This window comes from Cyrtonyx montezumae, unplaced genomic scaffold (genome assembly GCF_038088225.1).
Source record: "Cyrtonyx montezumae isolate F1298 unplaced genomic scaffold, pur_monq_1.0 scaffold_18, whole genome shotgun sequence".
Lineage (NCBI taxonomy): Eukaryota > Metazoa > Chordata > Aves > Galliformes > Odontophoridae > Cyrtonyx > Cyrtonyx montezumae.
The window spans coordinates 8,063,742-8,079,207 of record NW_027071914.1 but is presented as its reverse complement, the minus strand read 5'-3'; the positions used below and the strand labels follow the sequence as shown (position 1 = coordinate 8,079,207).

The 15,466-nt window shown below is 40.5% G+C and overlaps 1 protein-coding gene across 4 annotated transcripts in view; it reads right to left on the bottom strand.

Annotated features, from left to right (window-relative positions):
* Nucleotides 1-1,150: 1,150 nt before the first annotated feature.
* CSNK1A1 (casein kinase 1 alpha 1) overlaps nucleotides 1,151-15,466 on the bottom strand; it is a 32,784-nt gene continuing 18,468 nt past the window's right edge. For 2 of the 4 annotated variants that reach the window (XM_065734529.1, XM_065734532.1), the window contains 6 exons: nucleotides 13,821-13,960; nucleotides 10,931-11,009; nucleotides 9,896-9,970; nucleotides 8,651-8,757; nucleotides 7,638-7,786; nucleotides 1,151-2,210 (listed from right to left, as the gene is read on the bottom strand). In XM_065734529.1, coding sequence (XP_065590601.1) covers nucleotides 2,203-2,210; nucleotides 7,638-7,786; nucleotides 8,651-8,757; nucleotides 9,896-9,970; nucleotides 10,931-11,009; nucleotides 13,821-13,960 — 558 coding nt within the window. In that variant the 3' untranslated portion in view covers nucleotides 1,151-2,202. Of the gene's footprint in view, nucleotides 2,211-7,632; nucleotides 7,787-8,650; nucleotides 8,758-9,895; nucleotides 9,971-10,930; nucleotides 11,010-13,820; nucleotides 13,961-15,466 lie in introns of those variants that run through there. The other 2 variants (XM_065734531.1, XM_065734530.1) reach the window with 2 other exon arrangements.

Below are 15,466 nucleotides of genomic sequence, written 5' to 3'. Positions count from 1 at the left end.
TCAGCATCTCATGTCAAACCAAGAGAAGAGGTACCAAACAAATCCAAGCAGCCACTCTGAAACCAGCAGCCAAGGAGGTGTTTCATTGCTGTGCCTTTCACCTATGCCAATGCATGCTGTCAGATGTACTGCCTAGACATCTGAAATCTTATCTCAAGAGTTAGCATAGTCCTCCAGACACCAGTTCTTAGAAACATAGCAGTGTTCCTATGAGGCATGGCTTGTAAAGCATCCATAACTGGATGGGGCGATACTCTGAACTTTAAAAACACCCTAGCCAAAAAAGTGAGCTACATTTCCTTCAGCTCCCAGGTAACAAAATGCTCTTTAACAGCAGACACGTTTCCAAATCTGCACAGGTATCTCTGAGCCTGGCAGACTTTCACCTCCCTGTACTCCCAGTCTCTCTATCCACACATTAGTTAGCACACAGAGCTCTCCAGCTCCAGTTTAACATCTCAGAGCAGATCCTCCTTGTGTAGGGAGTATGCATAGTGACTGCACAAGTGAGCAGCCTCGATCCAGATTACAATTCTAAGATGACAGAGTGCACAGTGTAGTTATGACCTTGAAGAGACAGTTTTCAAAACAAAAGATTTCTTCAAACAGTAGAAATATGAATTGTGACCAGAAACTGTTACATGCATGGAAACTGTCTAAAAAGCTAACATACAAACAACATTTACACAATAGGCATCTGGCAGCATTTTCAGACATTTTTTTTAATTTATTCTGACATGCTATAAAGGAATAAATTACACTGTTAAAGAATTACCAGCAATAAAATTATTTCTGTCTTTCAGCTGGGCTAGAATAGGAGTGAGAAGGAAGACAGCCTGGGGCAGTAACCAACGTGAACTCTGCATGGCGTGAGGCTGTCCCCGAGAACAAGAGGAAATCCGGTCATACCCACTTCACAAGAACTTAAAAGAAAATGCCTTGGTTTAAAACCATCCGAGTGCTCCATCGGAACGTTCTCAGAGGCAGCGATCACAGCTCAGTCCAGCCGGGGCACGGCAGCGCTCGTGGGGCTGCCAGTCCTGGGTCTGCAAAAGATGCCGTTTCATTTAAAAAAAGAAATATCCAATCTGGGTATGGAGGGCTGCGTCTCAAGCAACGAGTTACAAAAATGCTAGACTGCCCCTTCCCCCTCAGGAAAAAAATACAAAATTTATTTAAAAACAAAATGAAGAGTTACAACGCTAAGCCTAAAATGATTTAGAAAGAAATACGACTTGTTTTGCTTAACCAATGGCCTTGCAACCTGGTTTAAAAAACAGGGTGATGCAGATTTCTCTTGAATTAAATTAACAAGGCAAATTAAAAAAAAATTCCTTACAGAAACAGTTTTTAGTTTTTAATGAACTTGTAAACAAAAAAGCTCCCGCTTCAAAATAAAAACAAAATCCCAGATCATATAGATGTTTACAGTGATTACATTTATCTAAGCAACTTACATACAGGTTCAGTTGTAAGATGTTAACTAAATCTTGTGACAAATATGCTGTTTTTCCTTTTATACCAAGAACATTATAGAGTTAATGCAGAGTCCTAAAGATTATCTAGTAGTCGCTAAGTTTCTCTTAAGTCTTCACTTTAGATGCTGTTATTTCTAGCACAGGTAAGCAGGCAGAGTCTTTCATACGCTTAAAAACTGGAATCTTTGGTTACTACCATGTCAGCTGGCTTGGTATGTTGCACATAGAAGCCAACAACTTTAAGAATGTTTAAGTGTACAACTTTCAAAACCCAGGGAGGAATAACCAGAAAAGAGTGCACAATTGTGAGCATTTACAATTATCACAACTGTTGCCGAAGACTGTTCATGCCATTCTTCCAAAACAATGAGATCTCATAAGCGGTGTAGTTCAAAGTAAAAAGGTAACAAAAATTGGCATATGCACAATTTTCTCCACTCGTGTGTCAACCATTAGTTAACTTTTCCACTTGAAAAAAATGCAATAGAAAACTGGACACCATGTTTCACTATCTCAGTAATATTCACAATTACAGCTGCTACAACTCAAAGTGCAGCATCATTGACGCTGCCCAGAGCCAGTTTATACTGATATTAAGTTCTTTACACCAAGTAAATGGTTGCCCACAGCCACTGGCAAGTGTACGTATGAACTAAATTTCTAGGATTTGGGGAGTGACAAGTCCTGCTCCGATCTGCTCTGCTTTGTCCCATCCTCTCCATGCTCAGAAACCTGCAAGATAAACACAAGGGCAACTTACTGATACAGGATGAAAGTGAGAAACAGCCTTCACGGTAAGAAAATTAAGCATCAGTTATGGTCACAGGGGAAAGTGCTGTTCCACCTCTGAATTTTGCAGAGTTCATGTCTTTTTTTCCAAAGCTTAACTGGTATTTGCCACCATCCTTTAACTCAGACACTCAGCTCTCACTCACAGCTACAGCTGCACTGGGAGAAGGGCTCAGGCACCAGCTGGATGCCACATCACTCAAGCAGGAATTCAGACCAACAGTTTCAAAGATGTATTATTGCCACTAGGAAGCGGGATGTAATTTCATAGGATTGTTTTCTACTTGTTGCCAATGCCTCACATTCATATCTGTGAAAGTCAAACTGCCATCTGACTGCAGCAGTGCTCCTCAGAGACACAGAACAGCAGTGACACACAGACAGAAGGAAAAGAAACAACTTACCTTCCAGTAACTGGTGCTCACTACGTGCTCAGATGTACGATGCTCTGGGCAACCAAAACAGAACCTTTACAGCAAAACCCAGAACACCTCCTGTCCTTGGGAGGACTACTCTAACTGATAACGTGACCCAGAAGGGGGAAAGACAGAAAAACTGTTGAGTTCAGAACTCAAAGTGACAAGTTCAATGTGTCACAGAAAGAGGAAGTAAAAGGAACACACACACAGATCTCAAAGAAGCAGTTACTGCAAGCTAAGCTAGTCTTATCTTCACGAGACTGCTTACGTACTCATTTCTGATGACTCAGGTAGCAGCACTGTGCTGTAAGAGGTAACAGGAATTTCGACTGAAGAACGAGCAAGTTCCCACTCTGGGTGCCCTCCAAACAGTGCTGTATTCTCTGAACGTGTTAATTCCTCTGATCAATAGCTTTTTGCAACAGAACCACCTTCAGAATAAGCTCCAAAGCTGAACCTCAGCTACAGCTTGCACTATCATCCAGAGAGAAGCAAAGGTAAACAAGTCTTAAACATGGCCTGACATTACACCAAAAATACATCTGGGTAACAACCAGAAAATAGCTTTAACTCTTCCAGAATAGGTTACAGGTAATTCAGAAGAGATTCAATGGCTTTGTTGGAATCCAGTCTCAAAGTAACAGAGACCTCTCCATACGCAACACTAGCAATTCCTCAACAAAACTCCTGCAGCAGAATCAAAACTGTCACTCCTACTGGAACGAGCACATTCCCACAGAAGCCCCAGTGATTCCTCTGTTCCACCGGGATACAGCTGCTCACAGCCCTTACTTGATTCACACGAATGAAACATACACTGTTTTTCCATGTAACATATCCATCTGTGAACACAGATTCGTCACTTGAACCACTTTCTCCATCTAAACAGCCAAAAGTAACTTCAGAATGAAGCGCGTTCCCTGTGTGGAAACAGACTGACTCACTGCTTAGGAGCCTGGACATTTCAAACGAGAATGGGATCGTAAACCTGAGGACAAAGGATATACTAGCAAATGGTATGTTGCTATTGGTTATGGAGTAACAGCCTTCACTGTACAGAAGAAGCCTGGAAAATTAAGTCACTTTTGAAGGGGAGAGCACAGTGCTCAGATTCCAATCTGACAAGTGATACAGGGAAAACAACACGCAGATAATGCAATACAGCTATCTTTGGCAGGGCTTCTCCGCAGTCAGACTAGCATCTAAGCCCTACGTACACAGGTATCAGTCACTTGGATCATGCTTTTGTTCAGCTCAGATCCAGTTCAGCTACCTCAAGAAGTCAGAGCTGTGTGGGCCAAAGTAACTGCTATGAGAACCAGAGCAGGCATGCTGCTTGCCTATCCAGAACACATCTCTCAGACTCTCAACTACAAGTGTACAGCACCAGTTTCCTGGAGCAGCAGGGATCACCTTTCTTTGAATCAAAAATAAGGAAGCAGAAGTCTGTCATCCCCATGTACCAAACGATCAGTGGAATAGTTGCTCTTCATGACCAACTCTTTAAAATAAGCCATTTCAAAATCCAATGTGACTGCGCAGCACAGCAGTGTGCACAGTGCTGCTAACATCACTCACTGCTCATCCTGCTGGTCACACTTCTCTCTCCACTTCCTGAACTATTTTATGCAGGGCTTGGAAGGCAACAATGACACAACTGCTCAAGGCAAGTTGGCTCTAACTGGAAAATCCTGAATGTAAGGTACTTGGGCAATGTAATGCCCAACTCTGCAAGTATCGGTAGGGAACTGGATTCAACCCTTAGTGGCCCTTGCAAGTCCTATCACCACAATGCAAACACATTCACCATTTATAGGGCCAGCTCAGATCTCATCTATCCAAGGTGTAACCCCAAGCTTTCATGAGCACAACAGAATACAAGAGATGCTCAAATTAATATTCCTGTAGTCATTGAACTATTTAGTAGCTGCAGAAACAAGCAGCAAGAAGGGTTTAGTTGTCAACTGGCTAAAGCTCTCAAAATGAACAGTCTGTTCTGAGAAACACTGCCATGACCAAAGGTACCCAATGAATGCTAATGAGACTGCTTGACAGGCTATAGAACTCTACATCAAAGTGAATTAAAAACCTCTCTCAAATGCAATGACAATTTACTCTGGATAATGACCGTTTCAATCAGTTCTATGTCTGAGGGAAGCTGACTGTAAGCATTGTTACAAATCACACCTGAACTACTGCACTGTCAAGGGATTGAGCTGAAGTTCCCAGTATCAGCAGGGAAGCACTGTTCAGTTCACCTCTCCCGAGATCAAAACCAGCTCATCTTGCTGTTACAAGAGGCACTGCACAGAGTGCCAGAAGACAGGGACAGGAGAAAAAAAAAGTACTAAAGGCCACTGAAAGGACTACCCTGAAGCCAAGCAGAACACTCAGCCTGAATAACCTGAGAAATGGTTTAACATGAAACAGTTAAAGACAGCCAGGGATATCTACAAATGAACACGCTGTCAAAGGAAGTCTTGGAAGTTATTTGAAATTTGATTTTTTTCTTCTCAGGCCTGAGATGCACACCTCCAACAGTACTTGGATATTATTCTGTAATATTTCAATCAATGAGTGCATCTGTAAATTGCTATTCCCAGTACTCTTGTTAAACTGGATGTGGTTACCAAGCGAGTATAATTCAATATGGTGAAGACATTTAAGCCAAATCAGGACAGTCTTTACTACAGCAACTACAGGAGAATTCAATAACTCTAGGAAAAAATAACCATGTACTACTTCATTAACCTTCAACGTGACAGCAACACAGAGTCATACAACTTCCTGCTTGAGTTTAGCTGGCTCCACATCTTCATTAACAGGCCATATTCCCCACAAAAATGCACGTATGATTTCTGTAAGCTAACATCTGAAGAGTTAAGCTAACCATTTTAAGAAGCTGGTAAGTCTTCAGATGCTTTGCGTGTACAACTTCAGTGCTTTACCAACACTACAGCTTCATCAATCTAAGGATCGTGGACCTTAGCATGGACTCCACTGAGAGGCTGCTACTCCAAAAGCCAATGAAACCCTACCAGGAAAATATTTCTTCCATAGGGCTATCGACCCAAGGACAATGTACAACAGGAAAGATCCATCAAGGACCAGAAATGGTCTTAGGGTTCAGTTGTAAGACTGCTTGTTTTTCATGCTCATTGCTCAGCTGCAGCTTTGCATTCTGCCACTAACTCATTATTAGGAAGTGGAAACAGGTAATTGTTAAAAGCCTTTACTTATGTGCAGCAGTTGACCAGGTAACTCCTGAGCCAGGCAATTAGCCCATTAAATGTTACAACACTTCACCATCAAAACAGCATTTCAAATGCATACAAAAATTAATTTTCAAGACAGCGTCAGTTTACAGATCATCACAACCTGCAAGACCCTCACTGCAAAGAACAGTTGTTGGGAACAATGCCTTTTTACTGAGACTACTTCTTCCTGCTGTAACAACCAACCTTTCCACACATTGGTAGGACTGGCTCCCACAGTGGGTTCTGAACTCCAACCACAGCTTCCTGGCTCAGGAAGCAATCTATGCCTCGTGTGTTATCACCGAGTCTGCTACGTACCACAGTTTCAAGTAAGGAAGTTGGTTCATAGCCTTCAATGTTGCAACACCTGTCTGCTCCAGCAAACCAAGGAATTTGACATTTAATTATATCCTTCTGTTGTTTTTTTTCCAAGAAGCTTCCAGATTGAGTCGTTGAATGATCAGCAGGTATTCTACTTCATCCAGAAAGGTGAAAAGCTACACCTCAGGATAGCTATTTTGACTAAAAATAGGTAAAGCTTGAATGCTGCCACGGTCCATGAAAAACCATGTTTTGAGAAGCTCTCTGAACACTTAAGCTTTTGACACCTAAGTCTACCATGTTAGACTGACAACTACATATATAAAAATACGTAAAAATCAGTCAATACAAGAATGTTCTGGAGTGTAGCAAGCAGTAGCAACATCTCAGTACACAACTTAAACTGGGTCTCTCTATTTGATCAACTCCATAACTTCAATTTTATCCACACCTCTTCCAGAAGAATCAGATTCATGCTACAACTGACTGTAGCTGTAGCAGAGTTTCACTCCAGTGGCTTACTAGACTAACCCTGGCAGAGGCACTTACAATTAATGCCTACAGCATGTCTAAAAAATTCTTCAGTACCTCTTCAGAACTTAGTTATGTAAAAGCTAAAAATTATGTCTTGAACATTATGCAACATTTCCCCTTGAAACCATAACCTAGAAACATTAAAAATAATCAAGAAACCTGAAAACCCACCCAAACCATTCATGTACTTCAGAAAATTGTGACATGGTAGTCCAGAGCAGTTCAGGGTTACTCCTCAATTTTGCCAAGACATTTTGAGCTCACTGGTCTTTTCCTTCAACCGTGAATCAAATGTCTCCATGTAAACCCACTGGAGGCCAGACCATTCACAATTTTCTGTTTGTGATGTTGGAGGCATACAGAACAGCAGCAAACCCACAGTACTACAACAGCTGGAACAGAGTAGAACCCAAAGTCTCTAGATCCTTGCCTAGTTGATGAGAATTATCCTTTAAGAAGTGTTAGGTCTAGGATTTTGGATTGTATTATATATTTATACATATATATCAATATATGTATATATATAAATAAAAATAAGAATGTCCCATTCCCAACACCAAGTCAGTTCCTTGTTTTTGGAAAGTGGTTAATGCGGGAGCAAAAGATGCAGTGGTTAAAATGACCCAACATCCCCAGAAGAAATGATATGAAGAACAAGGACATTTTGGTATAAAGTTAGTAGTCAAATTCTCCAAGGACGTCTTTTTGTTTTTGCTTTTTAAATTAACAGCCAAATGTATATTTTTAACCACCTCCTTGATCTAACACTTAAATTGCCAACATTGTCCAAATTAGAGTAATTTTTTTCCTCTAACGTCACTTGGTTCTTGGCTACTAACCTTTCATGTTACTCTTGGATTTGTCAGTTTGCTTGCCTGTGGGGGTTTGGGCCTGCTGCCCCTGCCCACTGGAAGAGGCTGCCTGCTGTGCTGCTTTCTGCTTTAACATTGTCCAGTCAAATGTGTAGTCATATTGATGGTTCAAGGTCCTAGAAAAGAGCACAATACTTTACTACAACATCATCATTACCTTGCTGTTAATGTCTCTGCTGAAAACCCAGAGCTAGAGATTAATTCTTTCTGTAAGCTGCTTTGGAGATTATGAATGATATACAAATGCTAAGTATTGCTAACTTAAAGGGACCCTTGAAGTAAGCCCAAATATCATCAGGCAGCATTTTCTTCATTGTTTATGCAAGAGTCCAGCAACCCAGATTATTGCTTTGCCAGAACCATGATTCTCAGCCTTTTAAAATATAAATATAGTTCCATAAGGAACTACAGTATCATAAATCCCAAATTTAGCAAGTACAATTTCTCGAGATTTTGGAAGCTTGGAGACTTAAAACATCAGTACTAGCTCCTCTTCTCACAGACACTACTCACTCTGCAAAGTTGGGTTCACATTCTGGGTTCCTTTGCAAACTCAAAGAAACAGCACTATTCCCCTCCTCTGAAATCCACTGAATTCTGTTGCTATTCTCATCACCAACTGGTGAGCAGGAAAAGTTTCCAGCAGTTCTACCAAAGGCTTTACCTTCACAATCCACTTGCAACAGATTTTGAAGCACAGGCTCAACTTTCAAACATGAGAAGTAATGAAGCTTTCAAACTTTCAAACATGAGAAGACCACACAACTCCTAAGCAAAAGACTGTTTTCCTTCATACAAAAACACTCCACAGTATTTTTCCCAGGTCTTTCAGAAAGCAACAATAATCACCTTTCAAACTCTGTAAGAAAAACATCCCAGAACTCCCTACACTACACACGGCAGCTTTCTGAAGTGCCAGCTGCAACAACAGTGGTACAAGAGATCAGTACATTTCTGTACTTCTCCACTTTGAGACTGACCTGAAAAGAATACGGAATAGTTGCCTCAGATACATGTAATCTGGTGCCTCTTCAAAACGCAGGCCACGACAGTAGTTCAGATACATGGCAAATTCTGCAGGGAATCCCTGTAAATCAACAGTGTTAATCAAGCTGTTACTGAGAACAAAGAGCTTCAGACAATCCTACAAAAGGCAAAAAGCTGCATCCAGAACAGAAAAAGAGAACTCTCTAAATTCCACCTTGCCTCTAGTTATTCCCTCATCCTGTATCAAAGAACACAGATTTGAATAGCAAGTTACCAGGTACATATTTTCCCCCCCGAATCATTACTTGATGCATTATTTGCAATCATAAATGCAATAAATAAATAGAACCTTCAACATGTAACATTTAAAGCAACTAATTAAACCTAGTTCATGTTAACGAGGCCTCTGAAATACGTAATTATTGTAACATATGAAATATGTAATTAATGCAATATACAGTAACTGCTCTTAAAAGATCCTGCTCTTATTTCCTTGATAGCCTGCTTGAGCATACTAATGAACATTTACCACCACTATGTATGAAGACTTAAAAGATCTTATCTCTTTCAAAGGCTCTGGGCTCTATGTTACGCATTTCTAAATTGAAGTCACATTTGAGTGGGTAACTATAAATACATAATGCTATATTACAAGAAAAAAAGATGGTGTGCAACAGTTCAGTAGTTTGGAAGACTGTTGGAGACATTTTGATGTGCAAAACGGTATCTTCTCAAGGACCTCTGCTAACCAGCATGTGGCTGCACAGCCCAAGAGAAATCCAAAGACACAAAAGCACTGGTAACCCACTGCTCTGTGACATAGCTCTAAAAATCATTCAATCCCACTACAGGCTGGACCTGAGATATAGAAAGGCAACTAAGCAGGTAAAGAGGTAAAACCTACGTACTTCTGCCTTGGTTTTATTTAACCATGCTGAATATTTGCTGTAAAAGTTCAAATAAATAAATAAAATAAAAAAAATAAAAGGAGAAGTCTCTCCAGAGAGAGGGAAAGCTTGCACAGCTGACAGTCTCCATCAACTGGAATTATGGTGGCATGAGCCATCCCAATAAACAGCAGTGAATGGTTGGGTGACCAAACAAAAGGCTTCTACTGACTGCTAGATAAGTATTATTCAGCAGCACATGCTGTGTGAGATTAATACATTGGCTCTAATTTTAAAAGCAAAAAAAAGAACTTTCCACGTCATAGCATGACATCATTTGGAAACTCTTACCTTACACAAAACCTCAACAGGAGTGGACATTTTCTTTTCACTAATCTTTTCATACTTTTGCTTCTTTGTTGCAGCCTGTGGAACATGTAGGTCATAATATGAGAGATTGTGCAACACTGGATTAACAAGGACAGTAGCAAAAAAAATGACAAAAAACCTTTAGTCAGCCCTAAGTATTTCATGTGAAATCTCCAAGAGCCACACACTTACTGCAAAGAGAATGAAGGTCAATCTGGTATTAAGATTTGGACACAGTTTAATACCATTTGTTGCAGTCTAATGCTTTCCTCACATGGCATAGCTCGTGTAGTTCTAGCTACTGTTTTTGTGCACTGAACTAGCATATCTATTTGGTAAAGTTACATTAATTCCCACTCAGTACCCCATTCAAGTGCTGCCTGATTCAGTACAGTCATTACACTCATTTGCAGCTGAAGAATTCTTGTGTTTCACAAGATGCTTGCCTTTAGAAAGCTAACATCTGCAGCTGCAACACTACTTGAGTTACACAGTTATCACAAGGAGGAAGAAAAATGATTAAAACATGGACACTGCAGTGTATATCACAGAAACAAGAAATACCTGCCATGCTTGCACTTGGCTACTACCACATATAGTAATACTTGAACCAAGTATATTTCAACTAACAATCTCTGTCATGCCACAAACTACACTGAAAATACCATCAAAGCTTAACCTGGTAGGCAGGAGATTATTTCCATGCTCTCTACAGCGATTCAGAAAGCCACCAGAAATGTTATTTCTCAGAGAGGGCCTCAGCCTTGGACAGGACAATAATAATTTGCAAAGCTGACGTAAGCTATTGTTTAGCATAATTTTTTAGGGAAGTCAAACAATACACACGTTGCCTGCTGCACAACAAGTATGCAGAAGCTTGTTCTTCTATAAATACCATGCCTCAGGAAAAGCTGCTTGGCTGAACTGGAGCTGAACATTCAGACCAGGAGACAGAACCAAACCCCAAACACAGAACAAAAAGTTCATGTGGGTAAAGAGGAAAGTAACATTACCTACCTTCAATCCTTGCCAAGGCAGACTGGTTCTGTTAAAGTACATCAATACATAGCCTAGAGACTCCATGTCATCTCGGCGACTGCAGGAAACAAGAGAATACCCTGGATTACACATTCCAGCATTTCAACTTTATTCCGAGCAGTAAAATCACAAAATTAAAAAAAATCATCAAGGAACCAGGAGTGCACCAATCTGGGACCAACAATGAACACCTTTCCCCAAAGAGCAGCATACTTACAAAGCAAGTAACTCCTTCCTTTTCTTATTTTTGTTACAAGAAACCACAACACAATCATCTCCTTAATAGTAAGACAAGCAATAACCAGAAAGGTGCAGGCATCAATCTGAGAGGTGCTACTCTGCATTCTCCCTTTCAGTGCAGCCAGAGAACTCTTAAGTTAATCATCCATAGACTTCACTGAGTATTAGCATGCAAACTCTCACGTTAAAGGCCCCATATGTTGTCTGTACTGCATTTGCTCCAGATCCATGCTTCAGCCACACAAAACACCATACTTTGCTACACAGCTTTCACGATTAGTAGACCTAGTACAGTTCACTGAAGTGGAAAAAGCATTCCACAATTTTCTCCTCTTGGCAAAGCTCCCTCCTTCCCAGCTGTAGCAGTCAGATTTTTCCTGTGACTGCCTCTCTGAAGCTGACATCTACCTGAAGAGAAGAAAGAAAAAAAAAAGAACCCTAACAAAACCCTTACTTTTCTCCTTCTAGCTCCCTTCTGAAGAGAAGCTGACAGGTATAGCTGCTGCTTTGCCACTCAGGCAGTTCTGCAAGGAAAGCATTTAAATGATGGCAGGAAAGACTACACACCTCCCATCCTCACAAGGGAGTAAAAGGCTTAGAGTGGGAGTGCTAACAAGATTATACATATGGATGAGGGTAGAAGAGCTTCCTTAAAGTGAGAAAAATCTGCAAGAACCTAGGCAGTTCTACATCCAGCCCTGGCTATCAGAGGAAAGAAGCTATAGGTGAAGATCTGAGTTAGGGCCAAGCCAATACAGCCACTAGCTATACTGAGAGCAGCTTGCCTACCACCCCACACTTGTTCTAGCTCTTTGACCCCTTGGGGAATTACGATAGGGAGTTACTGCAACAGACAATCAGCTTGTCTCCCTAATCCATCACACTACAAGAACAAAAGGCCACTAGCTGTGGCCAGGGTTCAAGGACAGAAGACTTGCTCCCTTCACTTGACAGGAGCTAGCTCTGAAGTCACCTCAGCTGTAACATGAAATCACAGCCAAGGCCAAAGGGATGAGAACTGACTCGAAGCCCATAACCCCCACCTGTGAAACTTCACTTCTATTAGATTTGTATATTTTAATCATAAACAGAACCCAGTGAATTGGTATGAGGTCATGACATAAGACTAAATTCCCTGAGGAAGCAGTGGCAGATCTATGATCAGCCAAGAGATTAACAGCTTCCTTCTCTCACCTAGTTCATTCTTTAATGCTTAATTTCTTGATTTTGTAGTAGAAAACATTTATGAAATCTTCAGAGGAAATATTACATTTGGATGTATTATAACAAAAATTATTTTCAGGATTTGGAAAACAGGATGATACTCTCCATTACTGTAACAAGAAACAGAACACTGCAAACAGCTCCTTAGGAACAGTTGTTACTACATATAGGAAAACATGTTCTGTAACTACAGCACTGCCATATGCTTCAGACTTGGTTTCTCCTGATTACAGTAATGTGTTATCTGTTTGCTTCACTGTTAGCTTGATAGAGGCAATTAGATAAACTGGCATGGACAAAACTACACTTCTGATTATACTAGAATTTCCAATACCAGCAGAGAACAGAACAGAACCTCCAAACAAATTCAGAAGCAGTAACCCTTTGCAGCTCTCTCTCTTCACTGTGAATGCTAGCATGACTTCTCTTACAAGAACAGCTAAAGTTGTACAAAATTTAATTCAGAAATACATCCGTCATTTACAGTACCTGACCCACATGTCAAGTAAGCTTAAACAGGGATACTGACAGACAATAAAATACTCTTAAGGAAAACAAATATGAAATGTTTTAAAGCACCAAATATCTTTAAGTTGCATTTTCTGTTAGTGCTACCACTAGAAACTGTCATCTTGATAGAAGATTGTAGGCACCGACATCCATGTAAATTTTGACTAAGAGACCTCAGCACAACATGGTAAAGCCATGGTATTACACTGCTGTGTAACACCTAGGCACACGAGAACAGATCTGAGTTATTTTGTATCTCACAAGGGCCTTCAAAGAACCTGAAGTGCTGCTTCCCTCTGTTGGTGTGCTGCCACAATCCTGAGCAGCAATACTTCTTGATCCAGACAGTAGAAACATGTTTAAAGTGTGTATGTACACATATATACATACAGCACTGCAACTACTGTTACGTAGGGCAGAATACAGCAGAAACTGGAACACAGCATATGTGAAGAGTAGTGTGATCATAAAGTCTTGCTTACAGGCAAAAGGATAAACGATACTTTGATCATTAAGGGGAAGTCAGAAACCATCAGCTTCAGACAACTCCTTCTGGTGACTGACTGGAAATATGCAATTCTGTTAATGGTAGCAGTGACAGGTACTAACAACTAGAAAAAGGCACAGCTGCATCTGTGAAGAGACACTAGTATAAATAGTCCTAAAAAAAACTAAAGGGACACAGAACATGCACCTGGTGCTTTGAGAGAACATCTTTCCAAGAAGCAAGTGGTGCTTTGGTTTCCTACCCTCGTGTAAGTGGCCAAATAGAAAAAACACTCACAAAGGGATATATACGCTTACTCATACAAAATTAGTTCAGAAATTTCAGAAGCTTGCAAATAAGATCATTTTACTGCTGTGCTCTTCGGGGCTGCAATCTCTGGGAACTCACCTCTGCTCAATGCCAAGATGTGCGTTGATACTGGCGTATCGAGCTGTGCCAGTGAGATTTTTGTCTTCTCTGTACGGTATGTGTTGCCTTGTCCTGTTGTCCCGGTACTTTTTGGCCAAACCAAAGTCAATAAGGAATAACTTAGAAAAAGAAAAATGAAAACACATTATACTTGTACACAAAGAATCCCCAACCAATTCCATTAGGCATTAGCTACACTTTAGGACATCCACACAACACAGCCTACAGTTACAAGGAAGCAAAATCACAGTGCAGAGTCACAACTAGCTTTAACTAGCAAGTTCAAAAACTTAATGGTGAATTAGTTGAAGCCTTTTTTCCAATCCAGTGGAATAGATTAGACTGTTCTACTCAGCATCTCTAGTTTAGTGCTACATTTATTTTGTTACTGTTGTAATTTGCATCACATTGAGCTCAATAACGACAGAGCACAATTTAGGAAGAACTAATTGCATGTCAGTGTATGTCAGGAAAACCCACTCACACGAGAGCATTTCACACATACAGATAGCTAATGGCAGCTCAGCAGCTCAATGCAAATGATGCATATCCTGTACTCTTTTCTATGAATGGTAAAGAACACTGGCCATTTTGCAGAGCATAAGGCCAAACCCTCCAGCAGCAAATGACATCTGGCTTTCAACAGTACACCCTACCAGAAGACATGAAACAGCAGCATGAAACCTTTGGTGATGAAATTAATAAAGCCAGCAAGCTTGAGCCTAGTGCATGGGATCCAATTTAGATTTCTAATAATCAAGCTTGCTCAATGATTTGGTATTTAGCAACAATTGAGTGAGTGCTAGTTAGAGTGGTAACAGCCAGCCTAGCCACACACTAATATAGATGGTACTTTTATGCAACAAGATTTCAGGACTAGGCAAAAAAAAAAAAAGCAGAGGCAGAAATACATAAGGAACATTTCAAACTTTAGCAACTGGTCTTCAAGCTACTCCATCAACTGGCTGAACAGATTTCAGTACTGGATTAACAACACAGGACCAGAGACTATGACCCCTACATATGTGAATGCTACAGAAGTAACCAGGGGAAGGAAAATTATGTAGAGAAGAGATATGGGTTGAGAAACTCTCAGTCAAAAAACTATTCAGCATCACCTTAAAGATGAAGAAGAGAAGATAGAGCTTTTAATGGAAAAAAGTGCAGGGATTCACACACAGTTGCATCTGCATTCAAAAGTGAAACAGGGTCACTGTAGTACACTGGAACTGATATGACCTATAAAAGGCAACACAACATGGAAGACTGCAAGATAATGAAAAGAGTTTCTGAAATGCACAGCAGACATTTTAAATTTCTGGCTGAAGATTCTTCTAACTGTAGCAGTCTAGACAGGAAAAAAATAAAGCTAAAAGCCTCTTTAAATGGCTGATGTGATAGAGCAGAAATTCTTAAGCTCCAGTTGTACCATGACTTCCACAGAACAACAAAGTTCCTGTTCATCTGCTTTTTACAAACAGTTCTATGGAAAAGTCACCCTGAAGGCCCAGAAGAGCAAGAGGAATTAAACCAGACTTTAAAAATGAACTCCACGCATCAGACAACAGCTTAGGAAAGGTATGAGTCTTCTCTGCTGCACTCGCTACAGCTAGCGCTAGGTATCT